Genomic DNA, 23,226 nt, shown 5'->3' with positions numbered 1-23,226 from the left:
ATAACCTTTTAAGGCACCACACAAAAAAGAGAAACAAAAATAATATTGCTTCAGACCAGTTACAAGTACATACCTTACAGAAAAAGGTGTCCCTTTGCACAATTTCAAGTATGCAAAGACAAACAAACAAGTAAAACTTTGTAGCTGCAACGAAGAACTCCAAATTAAGTGCTGCTGAGCCTTTTGAGAGGGCACTGATGAATCACAGAAGGAAAAGAATGGATGTGTAAGCAGGAAAAACTGGAGGTATTAAATAAAAAGTAATTTGAGAAACTACTAGAAATAGAAATAAGTCAGCAACAAGACTGCAGAGGAGATAGGAAGGAGGGAAGTAAATTCAGAACGAAACTTTTAAAGGTATGCAAGATACAGCCATACCTGAGAAAGTCTGAGCCAACATATCAACCCAGGCTAAGTGTAAGAACATGCATTTCCAAAAAAATGCTTCCTACTAACTACATTGTCTGTGACAAGTAAGGTCTGACTAAGGACCTCAGTCAGCATGTCTGATCCTTTTCAGGTTTCCACATCTGTGTATGCGTTTGCATTTACTGTGGCAGCACCTAAAGGACAACTGCTTACAAACCAGGCTCCAATGTCATGTATTTGTGCAGCACTCACCAAAGCGAGTACCCACAAAGAGATGAAACTAAGGTAATGTAGGTCTGCTAACACTTTAGAAGGAGGTATGCCTATGCAGTTTTAGTGACCCCATGGTACAGAAAAATACTTTATTTACAGCATGAATCTCCTACACAAAATACTAAATGAACAAGTCCTCTCTCCTACATTTCCAGGGGTAAACTTTACTTATAAGTCTTCAACCACAATAAGGATTTTTAGAACTAAATGGTTCAAAACTTGCCAGTAAAGCAATTCTCAGCAAGTGGAAGACCTCCAACTCATCAGACTGGAAGCTCAGAAGCTGGTATTACAGAGAAACAGCAGAACAGCTGGTTAGAAGACACAAAAAGTAGTCTGTATACCTCAGGAAATGCTTATAGCTAGTCACTCAGAACAGAGGTATTTGCTGAAATAAGAGCCATAAATAAATCATGTTAAAGCCAAGTCATATTTCAAACTAAGTTCAGATCATACTACATCTGTTATCAGAGCTTAGCTTTCTACAGCATGCCACTAAAACTGACTCATAAGCAAACCTATGCTAATTCATATTAGGCTAATTTCTTTTACTACATAGTAGCAAAGGCCTTAAAGTGTTGCTCAAGGTCAAACAGAAAACCAACAGCAGAGCCAGTAACAGAATCCAGATTCTGTTATTGCCCCAAGTCCTGTGGTTTTAGTATTAGTCAGGCCGGTTCTTCACCTCTGCTGCAGTGAGGTTTTCTAATGGCAGATTACAACCATTGCCAACAGCAGCACACGTGGTGTAGAAGTGACTGACTCTGTGGGAAGGCCTTGTGCAACAGAAGAGGACAATAAGGAAGCCAACACACAGTAGGTAAAATACAAGGTTTTTTTAAAAATTGTTTTCTGTTTTACAAGCAAATGTTTGTACAGAGGTTGGTGGAACACAAGCGGACAAAATAAGCGAAACACAAGACCAAGGGTTTGTCATATAGATCTGCAGCCAAAACTTAATAAAAGGGCAATAACTGGAGATATTCACAGCGTTGATCAACTACAGGTCTATACCCCCTCCCCCCCAACACATGTGTATAACAGGAAAAAGACATCCAGCATCAGCTTTCAAACAGCTAAAATGCCCTCAGAGCTCACTTCCATTTTAATATTTGCACAATTCTAGGTGCAATGGAGCAGAGACAACTGCCATCATTGTGTAGCCACCTTTTGCCAACTTTGTCACATACTGTTCCCAAACAAAAAGCAAACATAAAATCAGGAGCAAAGTGGTGCGTATTATTTTACATCGGATTAAAAAAAAAAAAAAAAAGAGTTGTAGTGTTTAGTAGTTTAGTTTGTCAACTCTTCAGATTTTCGTAAGAGAATTTTCTTCCGTTGCCTCCTACTTTGAAAACTTCACTGGCACTCCTCAAAAAAGAAAAAAAAAGCCTAACCCTGATGTTATTTGACCTCAAATATAGAAATATATAGAGAGAGCAAATGCCAGGTTTGAATCAATTAAACAAAAAGTTAGTTATCTATGTGTGATGTTAGAGGAAGTGAGAATCTGATAGCTGGCCAGATACAAGAATGAGTTTCCCTCAGTTCTACCTATAGCATTTCAGTAACGACCTGTAATCAGTAAACCCTGGATATTTCTAGCAAAGACTGCTTGACAGCACAGAGCTCCTGCTAACAGTCCACTCATTCCGATTCAAATGGCTAAGCATTTTAAATTCCTTCCTCCTTCCATTTCCCTGGGTTAAATGTGTATTTTCTTTGGATTTGGGAAGAAAGACAGACTCATTCCTTGTTACTTTAGTCTCCATTCTGGCATAGAAAGTATTGTCCTGGAGTCAGGAGAGAACAAACTAGCTGCCAACTGTCCAACGACCCCAAATCACTCTGGTGTGCAGATGGAGGACTTACGAGAGCAAGGCTGTAACTCTGAGAGGGTTATCAGGGAAGAGAAGCATGATAGCACATAGTCCTTTTCCAAAGCTTCCCACTTATTGTGGATGCAGCACAGGGACTCCATGATGAAGCACCAGAACAAGGAAAGCAGGAATACAGACAAAGCATCTCCTCAGCAATGGGTTTTCAAAAGAACAAAGTCATCTGAAAGCTCAGAAAAACAGGATTCCCAGAGCAATAAGCAGAATTGTGCAATTCAAAAACACACAGATGTGAATCTTACTTTCAAAGGGCTTTATATTACAAAAAATGTAAGTCACAACGAATGCGAAAAATCCATTCAATGAGGCTTGTTTCCAGTTTGCTAGGAAAGCTACTTTTCTCTTCTTTATTCCCAGCCTACTGCTGAAAACATGATTGCCAAAACAGTGACACCTCGAGCTAGATTTTTAAAATCAAACTTGCTCTGCCAGATCCAGTACTCTGAACTTGTCCAGGTTGTAGAAACAAGCCTTCACAACTCTGCCTCCAAAGTATCTTCCATTTAGATCCACAACAGCTGGAATTGAAACCAAGAACAGGTGAGCAAGCAGCAATTCAATAAAATAAGCATTTCTTTAGCTAAACAGTCTAATCAGTGAGACTGTTTAATCTCTCTACAGAAGTTAACTCTGAAGTTCACAGGACACAATTTAGTATCCCACCTTTGATGGCAGATTCAACCCGTTCAAACTCTAAAAATATTCTTACAGCTTCATCATCAGGGGCACCAGGAATCTGAAACAAAAAACCCAAACCCCAGAACTAATTAGAACAGTAACAAAAATACTGTTTTAAATTGCTGTTCTTCACAAAAGTAGTAGAGAGAGCACAATAAAAAGGTTCCAAAAGCACAATACCCATAGATTTTTGCCCAGTTTCTGACATTAAAAGTTTGTATCTTACAAATATGGAAAATACAGAATCACAACACAGGAAAGGACCCTGCAAGATCTTCTAATCTATGCCCCTTCTCCAAGACAGTAACAAGCCAGTCGTGAGGGACAAGTGCCCAGTTCACTTTCAGAGCAGCCAAAGAGATTATCTCTTACCTCAAAGATGACACATTTCCCAACCTTGCCATATTTTTCGCATTCTTCCTTAGTTTCAACTTCTAGATCTTCATCCACCTCCCCAGCACCTACCATGTTCTGAAAATTGAAAGAATAAACCCAACTCACTGGATGTAGTCTGTACAGACGATTACGTAGACAAATCACAGATGCATGGAACTGTGACCACGAATACTTTAAGCTTCTGTTTACCAGTCAAGAGCCACAGGAGGAGACAGTTCCCTAGTACTACGACAGGGTAACTGTATAATCTAACGCAATGTTGATTTACAGTCACAACTTGTATCTCAGGAAGACACATGTTTTCTCCACGACACAAAGCACCACGTAGGTGCAGGCCAGAACTGTCTGAACTGTATAGAGTCAATGTAACAGGAACACAGGTTTAAACATTTCAACCAGTCACGTATGCTGCAAATACCAAGACATGTTCCCTTACTCCCAACTTACCCTTAGTAAGACCACTTTAGTTGGGCATTTCAGTATCTCAGTCAAGGGGTTAGAATCCGCTTTCTTGCCCGTTTCTGCTATGAAGATAGAACAGTGAATCATGGTATAATTTAAGATTAAAGCTCATTTAAACTTTATATGGGGGCTTTTATCAGAATCTTACTGTTATCAAACAATGGAATAAAAGCCACAAAATGTAGTTTAATATTGGTGAGGAATTCAGAACTCGTAGCTATTTGGAAGGACAATAAGCAGAAAAATCACTGCCACAGAACGTGAATTAAGCTAGAACATTGACAACATACTACTTCTGTGAGGGAAATCATTCATAAGTTCAGAATTGTATCAGATCCCCTAAGAACTAAAAATCAGATCTCCTGACTTCCACACTTGTGCTCAGGCAGAGGTGCTCCTCTAGTAAGCCTACATGTCTCTAGATCAGACAGCAGCAGGGAAATGAGAACAATATCTAAAGCATGTGATGGGGAGAAAGTCAGCAGAAGCAGAGCAGGATCACCCCTTGAAGAGAAGAGGCTTCCAAACACTAGAGGAGGACAACTGATGGGGAAGGGGAGGATGAGCTAAAATAATTAATAGAGGACCACTTTAAAAAAAGATAAAAAAGATAAATTTCCACAAGAAGAAACACGAGTCATTCTTCCAACTCTATTTTCTGCAAGGACAGATGGTAAACAAAAAATCCAGGAGCTTCCACTGAGCCTGAACTATTATTTTTCCCTGACCATGTTTCAAACTTATCGGTGTACGACAAAATTACCTTTCTCTGCAGAATCGCCAACAATGATCTTGCCACCCCTCTTGCTGGTTTTCTCTACTGACAGTGCTGTGCTCAGCCCCTGTTCATGCTTTCCCAGCCCCTGGCCCTCTCTGAAACCATACTTCTGCATGATTTTATGAGCTACTGTCCCTCTGTAAAGAGAAAAAGCATCAGTTAGTAAAGGTTTCTTACACGAAACATTAACATTGCATTTCTCCTGAGTGCTCAAATACCTCCTAAAATCTCACTGCACAGAAACTGAAAAATTAAGAGCTTCTACATGACTTTACAACCTAGCAATTTCACAGCACCCTGTGAAGATGAAAAGTGTTACACCCCTGAATTACACACAGAAGAGTTGTCAGAGAAGCTGACTACATAAAATTGTTCATACTTTTACAACCCTACTGCTATGGGCAAGGGCATCTTTCACTTGATCAAGTTGCTGACAGTAAATCGCAATCCAGATCAGACCAAGGTCCATTTAGTCCAGTTTCTTGTCTTTGTCAGTGGCTGGTATCAAAAGCTTGAGAGAAAAAAGCAGATGTAGAATATCTACTTCCCACATTAAATCATGTTCCACTATTTACTAGTTCGAAGCTGGCATAAGCTCTAGAGTACGTGGTTTTGCTAGCCCTTCCTGTAACAAATCTGGATATCCTCAGTATTAATTTAAACGTCTCATCTATCTGAATTTTCAAGAATGTATTGAGGCAATAAAGCCCCCAACCTATTTAAAGGTATCTTTTTTTCTAAGTATCTGACAAAAAGCACCTCCACTGACAGGTTTTGAAATTCCCACTAAATGAATAGACAGGATCAAAATATACCTACACATGTTGACATTTCTTTGGAGACCATAGCTAGATAGGCCAAGACACAAAAGATATGCCATGGTATAGTAGTTTACACCACAGTAAATAATCTATGCTCAGTCACCCCCATTCTACCAACAGGCATATGAGATTACACAAAAAATGCAGGATCGGTGACTACATGACTATTTTCTAAGCATACTATATGAAACATACAAAGACACATTAAAAAAGGCCAAAAAGTCTGACTATGTAATGCTGAAAGGTTAAAACACTAAGTCACGGAATAAACAGTAGCCAATTGTGTGGCTGAGGTAAGGTAGGTTAGGTCATATTTTTAGCACTTCTTTCAATAAAGTGAAGGTCCCAGGGTATTGCTAACTAGAGGTGGTAACAATGCATAAATGGGTCCAACAGTACCGACTTTGGTTATCCTTTTTCTAGACAATGTAAAAAAAAAAAGGCATTTCTGTCAAAAAACTGCATGAAAAATTGTCTCCAAAGTGAAAATGCAGTGTAATAATGTAATAAACTAGACTTTTATGTCTGCGTTCGTCCTGGATACAGTTTTGACTACGCTGAGGCTGCATTTCCATAACACCTGATGCGATTGATAAGAGGACCACAGTTAACCACTACAACTTTCAAGTGAGGTCTTTAAGCTGTTTTTAACTGTAAATTTGACATCATTTTGCTGCCACAGTAGTAACAAGCGCATTACATCCAATGCTAATCCAAGGCAGAAAAGTAAATGGACAGACACAGCTGCTACATTCATGCAAATACACTTTGAATTTCTGAGGAAACAAACAAAGCAGAGCTGAAATGATTTGCCCACTGGTACACAGCAAATTTAAGACAAAGCTGGAAAAGAAATCTAGATGAACTAACATGCCATCTGTGTTTTCCTGTATACTATGTTAGCTTGGCTTGTACAAGCCATAAACACTTTATACTGGAATGTGGCTTCAGAACTCACTTAAAAGCACAGCCTTGAATGCACCACCTCAAACGCATTTCTCTCGATCGAGTAAATCCACTGCTTTTTCTGTATCCTGACAGTTACGACTACATGCACTCAGACTAACCACATGCGTGCAAAGGGTTGTGTTCTTCTCTACTGACAAACTATTTTAACTTTTGGTTTCCACCACCTTCTAATGCCTTTTTCCACAAAATGTGCATAAGTCAATCATTTACCCCATGTTAGCAAGGAAAGAGTTGCTAGGTCCTGTGGGGGAACGAGGTCTTTCTGGCTCATCATACACTGGAGGAGGAATAGCTGCTTTGGAAGATGGTGCCCGAGGTCTCGACTCCTCTTCAAATGGAAATGATGCTACAGCTGAAGAAAACGGAGACATTTGCTTTTTCAATAAAATACTTTGCATGAACTACCTACTTGTTATGAACACTACAGTACTATGCCTGCAATCTAACTCATTTACCGACAGCTCTTCATCTGCAAGTTGTACTTTTTTCTGCTTTAATATTAACAAACTACAAAAACAGTCTCCCACATAAACCCAAATCAGAAGAATGTTTCCTTTGCATGTGCTGCTTTAACATCCCCTCACCCCTCTCTCTCTCTCAAAACCAAGATTTGAGTTGAGTTATTCTGGATTTTCCTCACTGGATATAGAGCGAGTTTGTATCCACAGGTCTATAATGCATTTATTAACCTCTTACTTATCAAATGGAGAAGAGAAACATTAAGAGGCCACCTGCACTACAATGAGTTTATCCAGACAGAGGGCAAGCAAACTTAAAAGCCCCATTCATTAGGAACAGAATTATGACAAAAATGGATCAAAGCACACAGCTTGGGGCCTGAGGACTGTAAAGAAAAGTAAGAACTGTAAGGACTGTAAAAGAAAAGTTTACACAAAAGAGAAATCAGTCTATTAAAAAGAATAAACACAACTCAAAGCAAAGCATTTATACAATCTTAAGAGATCTCACTGACAATTTCTGAACTGCAACTTTTCCTGGGGGGTGGAGAGCTATATAGCTTTATACAGGTATCTCAGTCACACCGATTAGATTATTAAGCTACCTTTCACTGACAAGTCAAATGTCAAAATGTAAAAAAAGCCTACAGAACACTAAAGGAAATATGCAGAACACACTTTGGAATGTACTTACGGACTTTTAGACTGACTTCATTTTAGATTATTTTCTTGTGAACTAGTACTTGTATCTTACCAAATAAAATGTCAGATGTGAAGTTTGGGGATGTCGTAGGAGGAAAAAAATCCCTATTTAAGCAGCACATGGACTGGACTATGGGAATTCTGCTACAGCAATATTTTCTCAGGTTTTTCCAGCCTAGCTTTGAGCATCAAGTAACAAGCTGTACAAAGGTTTCCTTGTGAGATCATGACACATTTTGAAAGCTTTCCCCCTCAGGATATTTCTACCATTTCCAGCCTGTATTTACTTTTCCTTGACACCACTCAGTTGCTCTTAATTATTTACTCAAAACAATCTCTTTCTGTTTTTAATGTTTACACAGTTCAAATGCTTTCACTATTGTATCATTCACCTACTCTGCCAAGCTTCATTTTTTTTTTTTTTAATTTGAAACTTCTCAAAAATAAAATCAGGACTCCCAAAGGAAAGTTTGTGTGCATACGATTCTTTTTTCTTATTATTTTTTAACGTACACAACATACTGTTCATTATTTTAAAAATTTAAGACAATTAGACATGCAAAAAAGGGAACAGTTTTGTTCTTACAGCCAGTTTATGCCATCTAGTGGACAACTGCAATCTTCAAGCTATCTTCATTGAGGGAAACCCTAGTGCACACACATCTCTTTAATCAGATACTGCATCCCTCAAAAACTTACAAAATTCTGTCTGTAGTGCATAACCCCTTCAGAAAAGATATTCATAAAGTACCACCTAACGCAAAGGGTAATGCAAAAATTCCCTGTCCACGCTGTGGAGGTTTCTAGTCTACCCAGAGAAACCCGTCTGCAACATTTCTTCTTTCACATCAGAAATGAGTAACTGAACATGATTATAACAGACTGGCTTGCCAAACCACTTCTCTAGCAATACAGAAAGAATCCTTTCTAACAGAGATGTGAAGCACAGTAGTATCACAGGTTCCACAAAGCTTTCCCCCCATCAACAAAGACCTAGTGCAAGTTCTTCTGCCACAAAGAATCATATGGGAAGAGCGGCAGGATGAGTTAACTGAATAGAAGGTTGAGTGAGAAATAAACACCACTGCTAGGTTTTAGAGAACAGGATTTTGGTGTACTTACGTTCTTTGTCCTTCTCAACAAGAGAAGTGGGTGGTGCAATGGCAGCGCCTCCCATACCTATGAGCAAAAGGGAAGACAACACATTTGTATGACCAAGTTCTGCTGCTCGGAATAGCTTCACTGAATCTTAATACAGCTGCTGGCTGCTTACCAGCCAATTCTTAACATACATCTCTATCAACAGAAAAGTAGCAAGAGAGCAGTCCGAGAAGTTTCAGTAGTGGTAAACTAGACATGAATGGAAGGCACATCAAGGGAGACAACATCAGAGTGCAGTGATGTACTACATATGGTGTCTATCACAAACATGTTTCATAGGATTTCAAAGTTAAAGACCGCAGTGAAACAAATCTTCAGTTCTAAAACTGCTTGATCAAGCCAAATGAAAAAGGCAATCTGTTCAGGATTAACTACACTTTCATAAGAGTAAAGTACAAAGCCCCTTCTGTATTTTAATAAGCAATATTCTAATGTAGTCTCAAACTTCAAGGCAGAGCAAATATTTTAAAGGTCCCATCAGAAATTTTCTTTCCTAAAATAAAAACAGACCTGAATTATTTACTGTAACTTTGTTGCTGAAAGAGAGTAAACTTTCATTTTGTTTATGCAAAGACATATCTCATCACCCAGATCCACATTTTGCTAACTAGTTCTAAGGGCATTCAAATAACAATTGCAGGAATGGTAAGCTTTTATAGCAAAAACTCAACAGTGATCCTCTCAGCCTGATTTTACCTCATGCCTCGCCCCTTTCCTGGAACCTACACCATGCAGAAACTTAAAACAGCTATCTACAAACTAATGTAAAAAGAGGTCTTTCCACAAATAATTTAGCTGCCATCTCCCTCCAGGGAAAGAAGTTTTCTGCATTACAACAGTTACGATGTAATAAAATGCTAGGTTTATTCTAAAGGCTCAGAAATAACAGCATACTTCTCAGCTGAGAACAGAGAAACACAGAATCCATGAAACTAGAATAGGATTGTGAATTCCCCCCTCCCCTTTTCTCCTCTTTCCTCATAAAAAACATAAACAGCTCCCTTACTTCTTTTTCGTCTCTCCCTTTCATAATCTTCGTCTTCATCAGAATCTGGATCTGGTCTTCTTGAAAACCCACTGGCTTCATGTCTGTCTTTACGTCTTCTAGGAGACACAGTAAGTTAGGATAAGAAACCATCAAAGTTAACTCTTTGCTTTAATTTGTGATACCACCTTTGCAGTGTGAATTATACTGCTACACTCGAATTGGCATTTTATAATGTTTTCCGTGAAGGTGTAAACAAACACCTTTACTTTTTGTTTCTTTGCTTTTATCCTCATGGATTATTTTTTGTAAAATACAAGACGGATCCAAAGCAAGATCATTTTCCGCTTGCAAGTCAGCGAAGAAGAATGTATGGAAATGAGGAAGTATCTGAATAAATCTAGTCCAGACTGACTACAGTGACTAAATGACTACAATGGAAGAGGCGCTGGATGGAAGAGATAGCAAGGTAAGAGAGACATTAATTAATCACCCTGCTTTGAACAGAATCCCTTTTAAATTCCCCATCACAGGCTATACAGAGTGACATAATTTACTCAGCCAATTAAAAAAACAAAAAATCATCACACTTAAACATCAGATTATTGAGAAGCTAGCTTGGCAATTAAAATAAGATTCAGGCAAGTCTATTAAAACTTTTAACATTAGGTGAGAAATGCTTCGAGAATTGTTTGCACTTCAACTGTTATTTATTGTCATCATGAAATTACTCATTTTAACACGTTAGAAAAAGGAAAAGTGTTTTTCCCAAAAAGTTAAGAGCACAGCTTGGGGCATAAATGGGATCTCGTTCCAGCACAGCCATCAAAACCGTGCTACAAGATGATAAAAACAGCACTACTGTGGAACCAGACAAGATTTCTGAATCTCTGCACTGTGAATTTGAAACAAACGTACACTCTGTTCAAACACCCGAGTTATCACAAAGCATACATCTGATGCAGGTTTGGCTGAGATTGTTTCCCCAATTTTAAATCAGAATGTAATATGTATTTTTCACTTCCTCTCTCTAATGTCATATATAAAGATTACCCTCTTGGCCCACATACAACAAGTACAAGCATGACTAAATAGCAATCAACACTGAAGCTGTGAAAATGACAGCCCAGATTTCTGAGATCTTGCATGCTAGTGTGACAGAGCCTCAGGCATTCCTCCTCCACCAGAACAATGAAGATGTAACAGAGAGAAGACAGAGAAGTCCAAATGACTAGATATATTAATTTCTACAATCTAAACAGGGCAATAGAATATCCCTCTTATAATTCCATAGACTTTAGATGATTCATACCATGATGAAGCTGGCTTATTAATTTCACTTAAAATAAGCAAATATAATCTTACTGCCTGGCAGATGTTTTACCACCTATTTCAACAGGGCACTGAATCTGCATTCAACTTCTTTAATATGATTAGAGAGATTTCTTATTCCAGGGAAAGAGCATTAAGGTAATTAAACATAAGCAGTATTTTCTTTTGTCCAGAGACAAAAGAGTAATAAATACACAATTAACTTACTTGAACTGAATGCAGAATATTAAAAAAGAAAACTCAACTATGCCTCTCAAAGGCTGTGCTAGCTACATCTTTAAAACTGAATGCATTCAGGTATGAGTTTGTAGTATTTAAAAGCAGAAAGGATGGTTTATCATTGAGTGTTGAAAGGTATTTGTAGTCAGGTTATACTGTCAACAAATACTCTAAAATACCTGCAAGGTCAAAGTCTGATAGTGATGCATGAAGTACCCAAATACTGCTGCTACTATCGAAATAAAGCAAATGTAGAAAAACTTGACATGTCTTTCAGCTAAAGAGGCTGTAAACATGACAAATCTTATAATTTTTGCACTGTTAGGTGATTTTAGCAAGAGCATTAAAACACATTAATTAAAACATTGTGCTTGTTTCTACAAGCATACAGTATTCTTCACAAAATCTTTAAGAGTTTCCCTGAAACTGTTTAGAGGGATAAAACTAAACAAACCAATGTGTCTATTCTTTATATAATTGTCAATATGTCATGAGTTTAAACAAAAGCCTTACTTTTCCCTTTCTTCAATCTCCTTTTGCCTCTCCAGCTCACGTTGCCTCTGTCGTTCCTCTCTTTGACGTTTTACCACTTTTTCATAGTCATTTGGGAACATGGGATCATACTCATCCGCTAAAGGAATCAATACATCTCCCGCAGAAAAACCACTAGGTACAGGATCCTTAAAGAAAAAGGAGTTTTTTCAGCCAAGATCTGAAAACAACATCCAGTTGGAAACCAAGAATTTAGCACTTCCTTCTTGCTCTCAACAGCACAAAACTTCCTGAATTCTATAATAGCAGGTAATATCCTAATCCCACTGGAACTAGAAGAAATCTCTGCTTTACTTAAAACTAACATTTCACCCCGTCTCTCACTATCTCAATTTTTTTCATGAAGAATCACCCCCACTCACTCCCCCTGCCAAAAACAAAGCAGCAGCAAATCAACGTGGACAAGAACTTTTCAAAACCCATTAAATCATTATTAGAAGTATTATGGTATCTTGCTGTCACAACCATCTGCAAGGGGTCCTCCCCCACAATCTCATCAGTCTTTTTCATCATCTGCTATTAATATAATACCAGCAGAGGTACACATACTGTTCTTCTCTCATCTGAAAGAACTATTTCAGAACCATCACCTTTGAAAAAGTTTCAGGGAGAAAATTTCTTTTGATTCCTTACCAGGAGAAATCCATTTTAAAAGGTTAGGTGGCTTTTCTTTTCCAGACTGCAGTCAGAGAATTCCAATTCCAAAACGTTTGTTAAGAGCTGGACTTTTTGGCTGTCTTGGTCTTACCTTTAACCCAGCTGCTACATGAGGTGGTGTGTCCACAATCTGCCTCTCATCAGAAGAGCTACCTCGTTTCAGGTCAATCACTGGAGCAAGGACTGTTGTTTGTTTTGTTCTCTGACTCTGAAAAATCACCAAAACACAAAATGTCTAAAAAAGATAATAAAATAGTTCTCTAAAATGCAGCTTTATATACTTGCAGCTGGCATCTCCAATTTTTTTAGAAAAGGATGAAAACCACTGTCTCAAATTCTTCACTGTGCAAAGCTCAATATGTAATTTCTCTTCAGTTTATCAACATACAGTAATTCTCAACATTTCTAATGAACCTTGACGTGGATAACTTAAGTTTATGCCATATTTTAGTGGTAGCAAAGGCTGCTCAGTTCCAAGACGGATGCTTGCCAACTATGGTTAAAGAGCTGCTACACAAATACAGATCTGATGCAGTATTTCAAAGAACGCTTCAGTGAAACCAGTGCATACCTTCCTCTTTTTAAGTGAGTGAGATCAGACTTTGCTTATACATGCACTAGAACATACAGTGGTAGGTGAATGGTCCTAGGTTTGGATTAGGACCAGAAACCCACATTAAAAATTCAGACGATCTCTTTCTTCAGACGAGTTTGAACCGAGTGTTTTGGGGTTTTTTTGGGTTTTTTTTGTTTTGCTTTTTTTTTAAGAAGGGTCTCAGACTTCTTCCAAAGATGTACTGTTCTTTATACTTTATCATCTGATAAAATGTATGACTCTATTCTGAACTCTGAATTCTCTAATCCTGTTCTATTCTTCTATTAGTCTATGCATGCACTGCATATCAATTAGATAGACAAAGAATACATCTAATACAGTAGCCATTTAGATTTCATTCATGCAGGTCGTTCCAATTATCAACTAAATCCTGCCCTCAATTTTAGCAGCATAAATCAGGAGTAATTCCAGTGAAAAAATGCTGTGCCTACTTAAGTATTTGGGATCTATGCTACTACTACTTTTTTAATTAAGTACTCTCACTCTAGAACCTACACACCACAAAGAACACACATATCCTGCCTGAACCAAAATATCAACACTGCTTAAAGAAAAAGGGTGAAATACTGTAGCAATAAGAAGAGAAAATGGCTCTGTCACAGTTTAAGCTCAAGGAATTAGCTTGCACTCCTTCTCCCTTTCACATACATTGAAAATATTTTCTGCAAAAATTTCTAATGCACAACCATTTGCACTTTAGCACCAAAAGCCTTTTACATACCAAGCATAAAGCTATGCAAACACGTAAGTAACAACTGATGCAAAATGCCAAGTATGACCAACAGCCGGTACTGCCAACTATCAATCCCAGTATGACCCTTACTTAAAAAAAAGGCAAGCTTAATCTCATTATCTTTGAAGTTAGAATTGAACATCAGCTTTTGGCTCTGCTAGTTAAAATATCTGAGGTTTGCAGCGCACACATCAGTTCTTTGTTCAATTTTAATTTTGCAAGACTCCCTCTAACAGACTTCAAGAAACACGCATCTCGCCTTTCCCCCCCCTCAATTTTGCTAGGCTCCTGGCTACAAACTCATAGACAAATCCTAGCAAAATTACCCCAAATAGGTATTCTAAGGTCACAAACCTTCCTCGGCGCTCTGAACACAAAAGAATTTTGAATAATAGAAAGCAAAAATACAAAGGGACTATACCTTTGCTTGTGTGAGAGCTGCTTTCTTCACTTGCAATTGAGACTGTAGTAGTTTGAAGTTTTTGGACCAGCCTTCTGTTTTAGAATCGCTGGTCTCAACTCCCAAGTCATCGTAAAGTGACATTTTCTCTTCAATTTAAAACTAAAAGACAAAAGAAAAAATCCAGATGACATAACATGACATGTCCAGGGCTTATTTGCTACTAGTTTGCCTATGTTTATACACCATATTTTTATACATCTTTTTTCCAAAGTCAGAGAGAATTCAAAGTAATAACATTTTTCTGGTTAGTAGCTGATACACATGACTACAGTAAGGCTGTTTGAAAGGTAAGGAATATTGTTCAGCACTAACAGGTGTTGGAAACTACCTAAATTACGTTTGTAGCATTAGATATCAATCGTTTCAGGCTTTGAAGAAGTTACGCTGTAGTCCACACTGGTATTTTGAGGTTCACAAAGAAATGCAAGATTAAGTATCACACAAGCCTCAAGACTTGCAAATCAAACACAAAGGAATTGTTGACTCTGCTGACTTTAAAAACTATCTGCGCAATTATATCAACATTCCAATCATCTTCTCAAATTTCACTATTTTTTACATCACCGTAAAGGAATATCTTTCTTATACTAAATATACTTGCCAGAGTATTATTAAGTAACTATTTGCACAACATGTAAAGGCCTCTCAAATACACAGAACTTATATATGCATACACACACAACACCCATATATACACACACACATATATATATATAAAATTAGCTATGTAACAACATCATGAAATGTATCACTTTGTGTGATATTGCATCTGACATGGAACGGAGGAAAAGAAAATATGAATGTAATGAGAAGTCTAGCACCTGTAAGCTCATTATTTAGTCTCTGATAGTGTAATCCAGGCCTATCTCCACCCAAAAACTTTAACTTCTTAATTTACTGCAGGATCAAACATGACTGATTAACAGTCGGCAGTGAAAGTTTATAGACTCATCAGCGAGACCTTGATCCCACAGATTTGACAGATACTTATATCTGATGGAACCTGCCTGACATACAGGAGATGACTGTTGCTATAGGTATATGCATTTAAGCCTGTGGAAAAGTCTCAGATGCGGCAGACAGCAACTATATTACAACTCCAAAAGGTAGCAAGCTCAGCAAAAATTTTTTAAAAACCCAACAATTTAATTCTGCAGTGGAATATGAACAACCAGGGCTCAGCAGAACAGAGTTCACTGCAAGAAAATGGAGGAAGTTGCATTCATTGGAGATTATTACACATATGGGTACAGGGACTGAAACATACAGGCGAACATGATAATGCATATGGGAACAGGATGAGGACAAGGCACTACAACAATTCCCACCTGCCACACGGGTGTAAAGTTTACGCAGTAAGAGTGCAGCTATTCTAGGGCAGATATTATGCACTTGGGGTACATTATGCTACGCGTATGGATACAGGGACGGTGCTGCCATCGCGGGAAAACGCCTGGAGGGGAGGGGGTGCACCACAGCCGGGGAGGCACAAGGAAGCGAAGCAGAGGGGCTGTAACCACGCCAACAGAAAGAGCGGGCTGTTATTTCCGCCCCCCCTGCGGACAGAGAAGGCTGAGGCCTGGGACGCAGATGGGCCGCGCAGCGGGGGCTGAGGGGCCCTGACCCCCCCCCCCGCTCTCCACACGGGCCTAGACCCCTCCGAGGGGAGCAGCCGCGCGGCCGAGGGGAGCAGCCGCGCGGCCGAGGGGGGACAGCCGCCCGCCGCCCGCTCCGCCCTGCCTCCCCACACCCCCTCGGAGCCCGGAACGGCCTCCCCGAGCGGGCGCGGCCGGCCGGGGCCCGCCACCCGCCGCTCACCCGTCACCGCGCCGCCGCCGCCATAAGCCGGCCGCTGAGACAGCCGGGAAGGGCCGCCCTGCACGGCGGCCGCGCCTGCGCACTGCCGCCCGCCCGCCCCGCGGCGGCCGCGCCCGCCCCGCTCGGCCAATGGGCGCCGAGGGCGCTGCGGCAGCACCGCCATTGTACTGCCCCCTGGCGGCGGGCGGAGGGCGCAGCACCCGCTCCCCCCCCCCCCCCGCCTTCTCCGCCCAGTGCTCACCAGTATGGCCCTGGGGAGGGAACCCCACATTCTACCCTGCCCATCGCCGGGAGCTGCGAGCGGGGGGAAGCTGCTCTGATCCCGAAAAGGAGGGAATGAAGGAACCATTCGGATTCCTGACCTCCCCCTGCGCTTGCAGCCCTAATTAAGGTGCCAGACCCACAGCTGAGCAGCCTGGTGCAGTGGGGCTGGGCCCTGCCTGCCTGCACCTCAGGCTTCCTGCACCTCAGGCTTCCTACACCTCAGGCTTCCTGCACCTCAGGCTTCCTGCACCTCAGGCTTCCTGCACCCCAGGCTTCCTGCACCTCAGGCTTCCTACACCTCAGACTTCCTGCACCCCAGGCTTCCTGCACCTCAGGCTTCCTACACCTCAGACTTCCTGCACCCCAGGCTTCCTACACCTCAGGCTTCATAGCATGTTGTTGTGGCAGGCAGGACAGGGCAGGATGCAGCAAAGTGGGATATGGGGAGGAATTCTGCAAGAGCAGAAAGATGACAGCTAATTGCACACATGATTTTTCATCACAGGTATGAAGTTTGGGCTCCCGGCTTCCTTGGTCCCAAAGAACTTGAATTCCTTTTGGTTTTCATGGTGCACATCCAGTGTAATCGGCGCTCTGAGCTTTGTTTCCTTCCTCACCCTGGGAATCCAGTCCTTGATGTGCCTTGGGGGTCCTGCCGTGGGGTGAGACCACGATGTGGGTGAGGGCTGGGTTCCCCGTGATCGAGATTAACCCCAGAATTTTCAGTCCTGTGCGGTGGGGTGGATCACAGACCCACTCTGGAGGAGTTTCTAGTTGAGCTGAATGAGATGGGAGTCATTCATCCCGTGGTCTGGATGTGATGTTCAGCAGGTCTCTGTAATGATCCCTGCAATAACCCTTTTAAAGAAGGTGCACGAAACCATGGAAACAGAGACAAACAACAATAAACACAAAGTAAACTTTATTTTGGCAGGATGGTTTAATGCCAAACAGCAAATACTATCGCATGCTCCATATAGCTCACATAAAGACAACCACTTCAAATCAGTGGCAACAGCGATACCAAACCCCACATTAGTTCTGCACTGAGAATTTGAATGATTGTTAAGAGCCATCAGGGTTTTGCAGGTTTAAGAGCCTGTGTCGCCACAGAGGAGAGAAGAAATAATCGCTATAACTGAATTGTGAGGTTCTTGGAAAACAGAATCGAGCGTAGAGACATGTTCGTGCAATATAATGAGCTGCCACTGACCCGTATTTAGTTGGAGCTATACTGGAGTTTGAAGCAGATTTAGGAATTCAGTTGTCAGAGGGCAGGACTGTATTTATGCCCAACACTGTATTTTCCCTGTATGTTATATCACAATTCTCTATAATGTATTTCTAACTCCTTAAGAAATCTGTGGTAGCTTACTGAATGAGTAATCTGGCAGCTTGTCTCCTTGGGCATTCAGCATTTCCAATTACTTACCAAGCACACCTTCATTTTGGGGGAAAAAATGGAGACAGACTCTTCTGAGTTTGACAATACAGCTGTAGTGGAAAAGTTAGGAATAAAGAAAACTTATAGTCATTTCACATCAAGTGTATTTCAAACATCCCCATCTATTATTCATGCATGTTTGTTACCGTTTCACTGTGTCATCACTCCCACTAATACTGAGGTCACCGGGTAAGCGTGTTATTGCAAAGTTTTTGGCTATTAGTATTTATTGCATTATGTCATTTGGGCCTAAAGTGAGCTAGATTGGTTGATTTCTCTGACCATGTAGCTGCAGAAATCATTTTTGTTTTCCAAAACAATCCCTAAAATTCTGTATCTGTCCGAGCTTGGATTTTACCCAACCACACCGATTTCCCATCTTTTCCAGGTAGCTCACCCCAAAGTTTTGCACTAATTATTCAGAGTCTTCTTTTTGACAGTGGCAAGACCAGATTTTCTTTTTTGCTTATAATAGGCAGGTATATCTCCAGCTCCTACCATGCATGTCAAATTGGATGAGCTGAGATTTCTAAGAATTATGGCCACTCGCACCACATGATAAAGTGGTACAAATAAACATGCAACACTGCAAAGCAAAGCAAAGCACAGCACAACCTCCAACCCCAAAGCAGATAGCATTGTCACTTCAACCTCAAAATACTACAAGCACTATCTCTATACTAATCAGAAAGTCCTTATCTCCAGCATTGCTTTTGACTGTGCTACTATGCAGCTTATTTCCCCATGGTTAGCTGAAAAAAATGGTGCTAGTAAGTAAAGCTACTACTTTAAAAATATCTGATTTCAAGTTCTGGACTATACTAGACTCTTCCTCTCCTAGTTATGCTGCTTTCTACTAGGGCAATATTTCTAGGCAGTGTGTTTACAGATGTGTCTATTTTCATAACAGTGAAAACTTCTTAAATGTAAGAAGAAATTTTCTTCACTTTATTTATGGAGGATCTCCCAAGTATCTTCATTTGGTTTCTTGCCCTCGCAATGCCTGCATTTTTAAAGGAAGGGATTGATATGATTCACATCTCTGTAACTTTATGGAAGAAAGAAAATCAGCAGGACACTTCAATACTAATTTTACAGTGACAGAATCCCATTGAGAAATGACTGGTATACTATGTTAAAGGAAGGAATCAAATAGTTAATTGCATCAAAAGGTACTGAGAGAAATCACTGTGGATTGAAATGTCACAGAGCAATATCACAGCATGACAGCCATTGGGAAAAACTAAAAAGAGATTAGAGTCTGCAAAGGTAGAAAACACAATAATAATGGAAGATTTCAATTCCTCCTAGGAACAAGTCACAACAGGGAGGGCAAAGGCTAAATTATTAGGCCCATAAATAACTACCTATTAAAGCAATGAATCAGATAATTCACAAGAAAAGAAGCGGCTCTTGGTTAAGTCTGGAAAATGCATTAGGCGTGGATCAAAATTTATCTGTCGCTGTTTGTAATAATAACCACAATATACTTGTATACACCTGTATAGGACCAAATAAGCCAACAAAATCCATGTTATTAAATTCAGGAAGGCTGCAGGCAGGTAGAGGAATCTCACCCAGCTGCCAAGTCTAGAGGTTCCAGGCAGACTGGAAATGGAGGAGACATTTGCGGGGTCATGCCCAGCACTACACATCTTGGAGGTAGGTAATAACTGGCCAAAATCTCTTTTCAGCTATATCTGCAAAGGTGGGGTAGCACTGGCCAGCTCTGCGCCCCCCAACAGACCCTCAATGATGCAGAAGACTGATCTTCCAACTATCTTTATTTTTTTCCTTTAGGATTTTAAACCTTTCCATGTTGGTGTTTTTCCTCTTGAATCCCACTAAAGATCGCCGTCTCAGCAGTCCTGCCTCTGTACCTGCCTGTCTTATCTCACCTGGCTCTGTTCTATGCCTTTTCTTGCAGTTCTTTCTCCCAACTTAGCAATTTTCTCAGCAGTTTGAGATGAGTTTGATGCAGCTGGGTCTCCTGAACTCCTGGGAGAGGAGAGGAGGGGGATTATGGAGATGGGGTTACAGGCAAGACCAAAAGGCTGTGAATAAACTCTTGATTTTCACACTGTGAGAAGTGCCACCAGCCTTGGTTGGGACACCTCATCATACCGACAAGCAAGCTGGAAAAGGTGAACAGCCAAGGTGATAAAATTTGCTGTGGATCCCAGATTATTCAGAGTAATCAGCCAAAAGCTGAAAGCAAAAAGTTGCAGAAGGATGGCATAACGCTGGCTGGGTGATGAGATGGCAGATGGGACCCAGTGTTAATGAATGCAAAGCAATGCACGCAAGAGAAAATAGCACTAACAAAACACACACAGCGGCAGGCTCTAAATCAGCTGCTTCCATTAAGGAAAGAGATGCTGCATTCATTGTGGATAATTTTCTAGAAATGCCTACTCAGTGCTCTGAAGGAGGCAAGAAAGCAAACAGGCTGCTAGGAACCATTAAAATTAAAAAAAAAAGGAGAAAACATACTCATAAATCCAACCTGCACATGCACCTTTGAGCAGCCATCTGCACTCCTGGGCATCTCATCCCATCGAAGAAGCAGCGGTGCAGTGCAAAACCTTAAAGAAATCAGACGTGTTGACTGAAAAGAGACAGCTGAAGGGGACCCTGAAAGCATCTAGCATCCAAAATGGTATAGAGAAGGTAAACAGAGGGTTCTCATTTTTCTCCCTGATGGTTATCTCTAAGAAGGTATAAAATGAAGCAATTCTGGAGAAAAAAAGCAGCCTTTAAATGCCTCATTTCGTATAATTTCCCTTAAGCTTTGATAGCATTTTTTGCTGGATTTGGATCATTTGTACTATGTATTACAGATCTTTGCTGAGGATGAGGGTTGCTAATATGCCAAAATGGCATTAGAGGGCAGTGCGTCGCAACCTAACTGGAGGTCTTTGGGGTGGCAATCGTGGTCGCAGGAAACCCCCCCAAAACCACTGGGAATGAGGAGAGCAGAGCGGTTCCCACCCACGCAGGCAGGAAATGGTGGGGACCACAAAGTGGCATAAAAGCAAAACATCAGGGCTTCTCAGAGAAGTGTCGATCAGGTAAAAAGGTGGTTAAATCCCATCAGATGGTTTCCAGCCAACAGTGGAGGTCTCACGTGGAGAACTGACCCTGCTGCACACCACATTTTTCATGGTGGCCTTGGCAGCACCTTCAAGCCTTTCTGGACTTTTTTTTCTCCCCCCCCCCCCCCCCCCGAAAATTCCAGCTTGATTATCACTGCCATCTTCCCAATGATGTTCAGCATTGCCTGTGTGGCAAAACAAAATACGAAGAGAACAGGGCCAGAAGAAAATTTATCCTGGCTTGGGAAGATTGGCTTCGGTTTACTGGCTTGAAAAAAAACCACTTGAAGGTGTAATAACCTGAAAGAATTGAAAATAGTTAGGAAGGTATTTGAAATATTCTTTCTTCTGCTAAGGGAACAGCTGAAAATGCCTCTATGAAAGCAATGAAGAAAATGGTGTATTTTTGCCATATATAGAATGACCCAAAACCGTGGAAAATTGTGGCTTTTTTTCACCTAGTTTTTACTTACTTCAGATTTTTACCTAATTTCTTATTTTGGCTGAGTTCCTGTCCTGGTTTCGGCTGGGATAGAGTTAATTTTCTTCCTAGTAACTGGTATAGTGCTGTATTTTGGATTTAGAATGGGAATGATGTTGATAACACGCTGATGTTTTAGTTGTTGCTGAGCAGTGCTTACACTAAGTCAAGGATTTTTCAGCTTCTCAGACTGCCCTGCCAGCGAGGAAGCTGGAGGTGCACAAGAAGCTGGGAGGGGATATAACCAGGACAGCTGACCCAAACTGGCCAAAGGGATATGCCACACCATATGACGTCGTGCTGAACAAAAAAAATGGGGGGAGTTGGCTGGGGGGCAGCGATCACTGCTTGGGAACTGGCTGGGCATCAGTCAGTGGGTGGTGAGCAATTGCATTGTGCATCACTTGTTTTGTATATTCTATTATTATTATTATTATTTCTCCTTCCTTTTCTGTCCTATTAAATTGTCTTTATCTCAATCCACGAGTTTTACCCTTTTTCTGATACTCTCCCCAAGTTTTACCTTTTTTCCAATACTCTCCCCCATCCCACTGTGGGGGAGGGAGTGAACGGCTGTGTGGTGTTTAGCTGCCTGCCGGGTTAAACCACGACAGTTCCATAACAAAAATGAGTAAGAAGTGTCTCAGAACAGAAATATTTCATCACAGATGAAGTTTCCGACACACATATTTCAATATTTTTGATTACAACTAAAGAAAGCTCCGTTGCTGTTGACATTGCACAGTGGAGTGTTTTTGTTTGGCCAGTGATGGGGAAAAAAATGCTATAAATGAGGAAATGACCATTTTGTCCTACCGTCACTGTCTCAAGCTTGTTTGAAGAACTGAGAAAACATGTTGAAAATGTAACAGTGAAAATATTACACATGACTAGACTCGGTACAGATGGGACGTCTGCTGTCACTGAGAGAAAAAAAATGGTTGTGCTGCTCTGCTAGAGGAAGGGTTTGGATAGGAAGATATTCAGATCCCCCTGTGTTAGCCATGAAGAGGCTCTTTGTGCTAAGGATGTAGGTTTTTTACATGCTTCAAATCCTGCTGTCTGTGGCATCAAAACAATCGGAGAGATTTCAGGAGTTTTGTGTTTGCTGGGAGTGGGACTCAATGATCCTTGTGGGTCCCTTCCAACTTGAGATATTCTATGATTCTATGATTTTATGGAAATGAAGAGAGGAGGAAAAAAGAAGAGTTAAACCTACATTGCATTGGTCATCAGCTTTAAAACTAATAGCTTTGAGAAAGATTTTGGAAGCCAAGGCAAACAGCGAGGGAGGATTTGGAAGAGAAGGAGAAAATCAGCTTTACAAGCTGGCTTGCCTGCCTTCCCAGCCATTACTGTGTGTGCCTGCAGTGAAAGCTTTCTCTCTAGCGTTACTCTCTTTCTTTTAGTTTTCTCTTATATCAGAGCCAAACCTAGGCTGAACCATTATTTTTTTCAAAAATTTCAATAGCTTCCACTCCTTTTTAAAGATCAAGTGATGTTAAGTACTACAGTGGAGAAGCTTTGCTATTAGACTTGTCTCCAGGTTTGAAGATTTTATGCCAGGAAAGGCCACTGGTTAAATTCACGGAACTTTTTACC

General features: G+C 40.6%; 1 protein-coding gene across 3 annotated transcripts; it reads right to left on the bottom strand.

The window, feature by feature from the left end:
- Nucleotides 1-1,452: 1,452 nt before the first annotated feature.
- RBM17 (RNA binding motif protein 17) lies at nucleotides 1,453-16,416 on the bottom strand. 3 transcript variants are annotated; one of them, XM_075518301.1, is made up of 12 exons: nucleotides 16,341-16,416; nucleotides 14,481-14,621; nucleotides 12,802-12,918; nucleotides 12,015-12,181; nucleotides 9,972-10,069; nucleotides 8,927-8,983; nucleotides 6,855-6,996; nucleotides 4,840-4,991; nucleotides 4,062-4,138; nucleotides 3,591-3,689; nucleotides 3,204-3,276; nucleotides 1,453-3,058 (listed from the first exon to the last, which is right to left on the bottom strand). In XM_075518301.1, the coding sequence occupies exons 2-12, from the start codon at nucleotides 14,601-14,603 to the stop codon at nucleotides 2,955-2,957; spliced, it is 1,209 nt and encodes a 402-aa protein (XP_075374416.1). In that variant the 5' UTR covers nucleotides 14,604-14,621; nucleotides 16,341-16,416; the 3' UTR covers nucleotides 1,453-2,954. The 3 variants fall into 3 exon arrangements, with proteins under 3 accessions (XP_075374416.1, XP_075374580.1, XP_075374502.1); XM_075518465.1 differs by having other exon boundaries at nucleotides 9,972-10,066; XM_075518387.1 differs by having other exon boundaries at nucleotides 1,454-3,058; nucleotides 4,062-4,135.
- Between the last annotated feature and the right edge of the window lie 6,810 nt (nucleotides 16,417-23,226).

The sequence above is a fragment of the Mycteria americana genome, chromosome 1 (genome assembly GCF_035582795.1).
Source record: "Mycteria americana isolate JAX WOST 10 ecotype Jacksonville Zoo and Gardens chromosome 1, USCA_MyAme_1.0, whole genome shotgun sequence".
NCBI lineage: Eukaryota > Metazoa > Chordata > Aves > Ciconiiformes > Ciconiidae > Mycteria > Mycteria americana.
Note: the sequence above shows the minus strand (reverse complement) of the source record. Positions and strands in the feature narration are given on the sequence as shown.

What these genes read in the sequence shown, in the direction of transcription:
- RBM17 (XM_075518301.1), bottom strand. Translation starts at nt 14,603, where the DNA reads ATGTCACTTTACGATGACTTGGGAGTTGAGACCAGCGATTCTAAAACA. An exon ending in AAGGGAGAGACGAAAAAGAA is followed by an intron (nt 8,984 to 9,971) that starts GTAAGGGAGCTG and finishes TTTTGCTCATAG; the next exon opens with GTATGGGAGGCGCTGCCATT. An exon ending in TCTTTCCTTGCTAACATGGG is followed by an intron (nt 4,992 to 6,854) that starts GTAAATGATTGA and finishes TTCTCTTTACAG; the next exon opens with AGGGACAGTAGCTCATAAAA.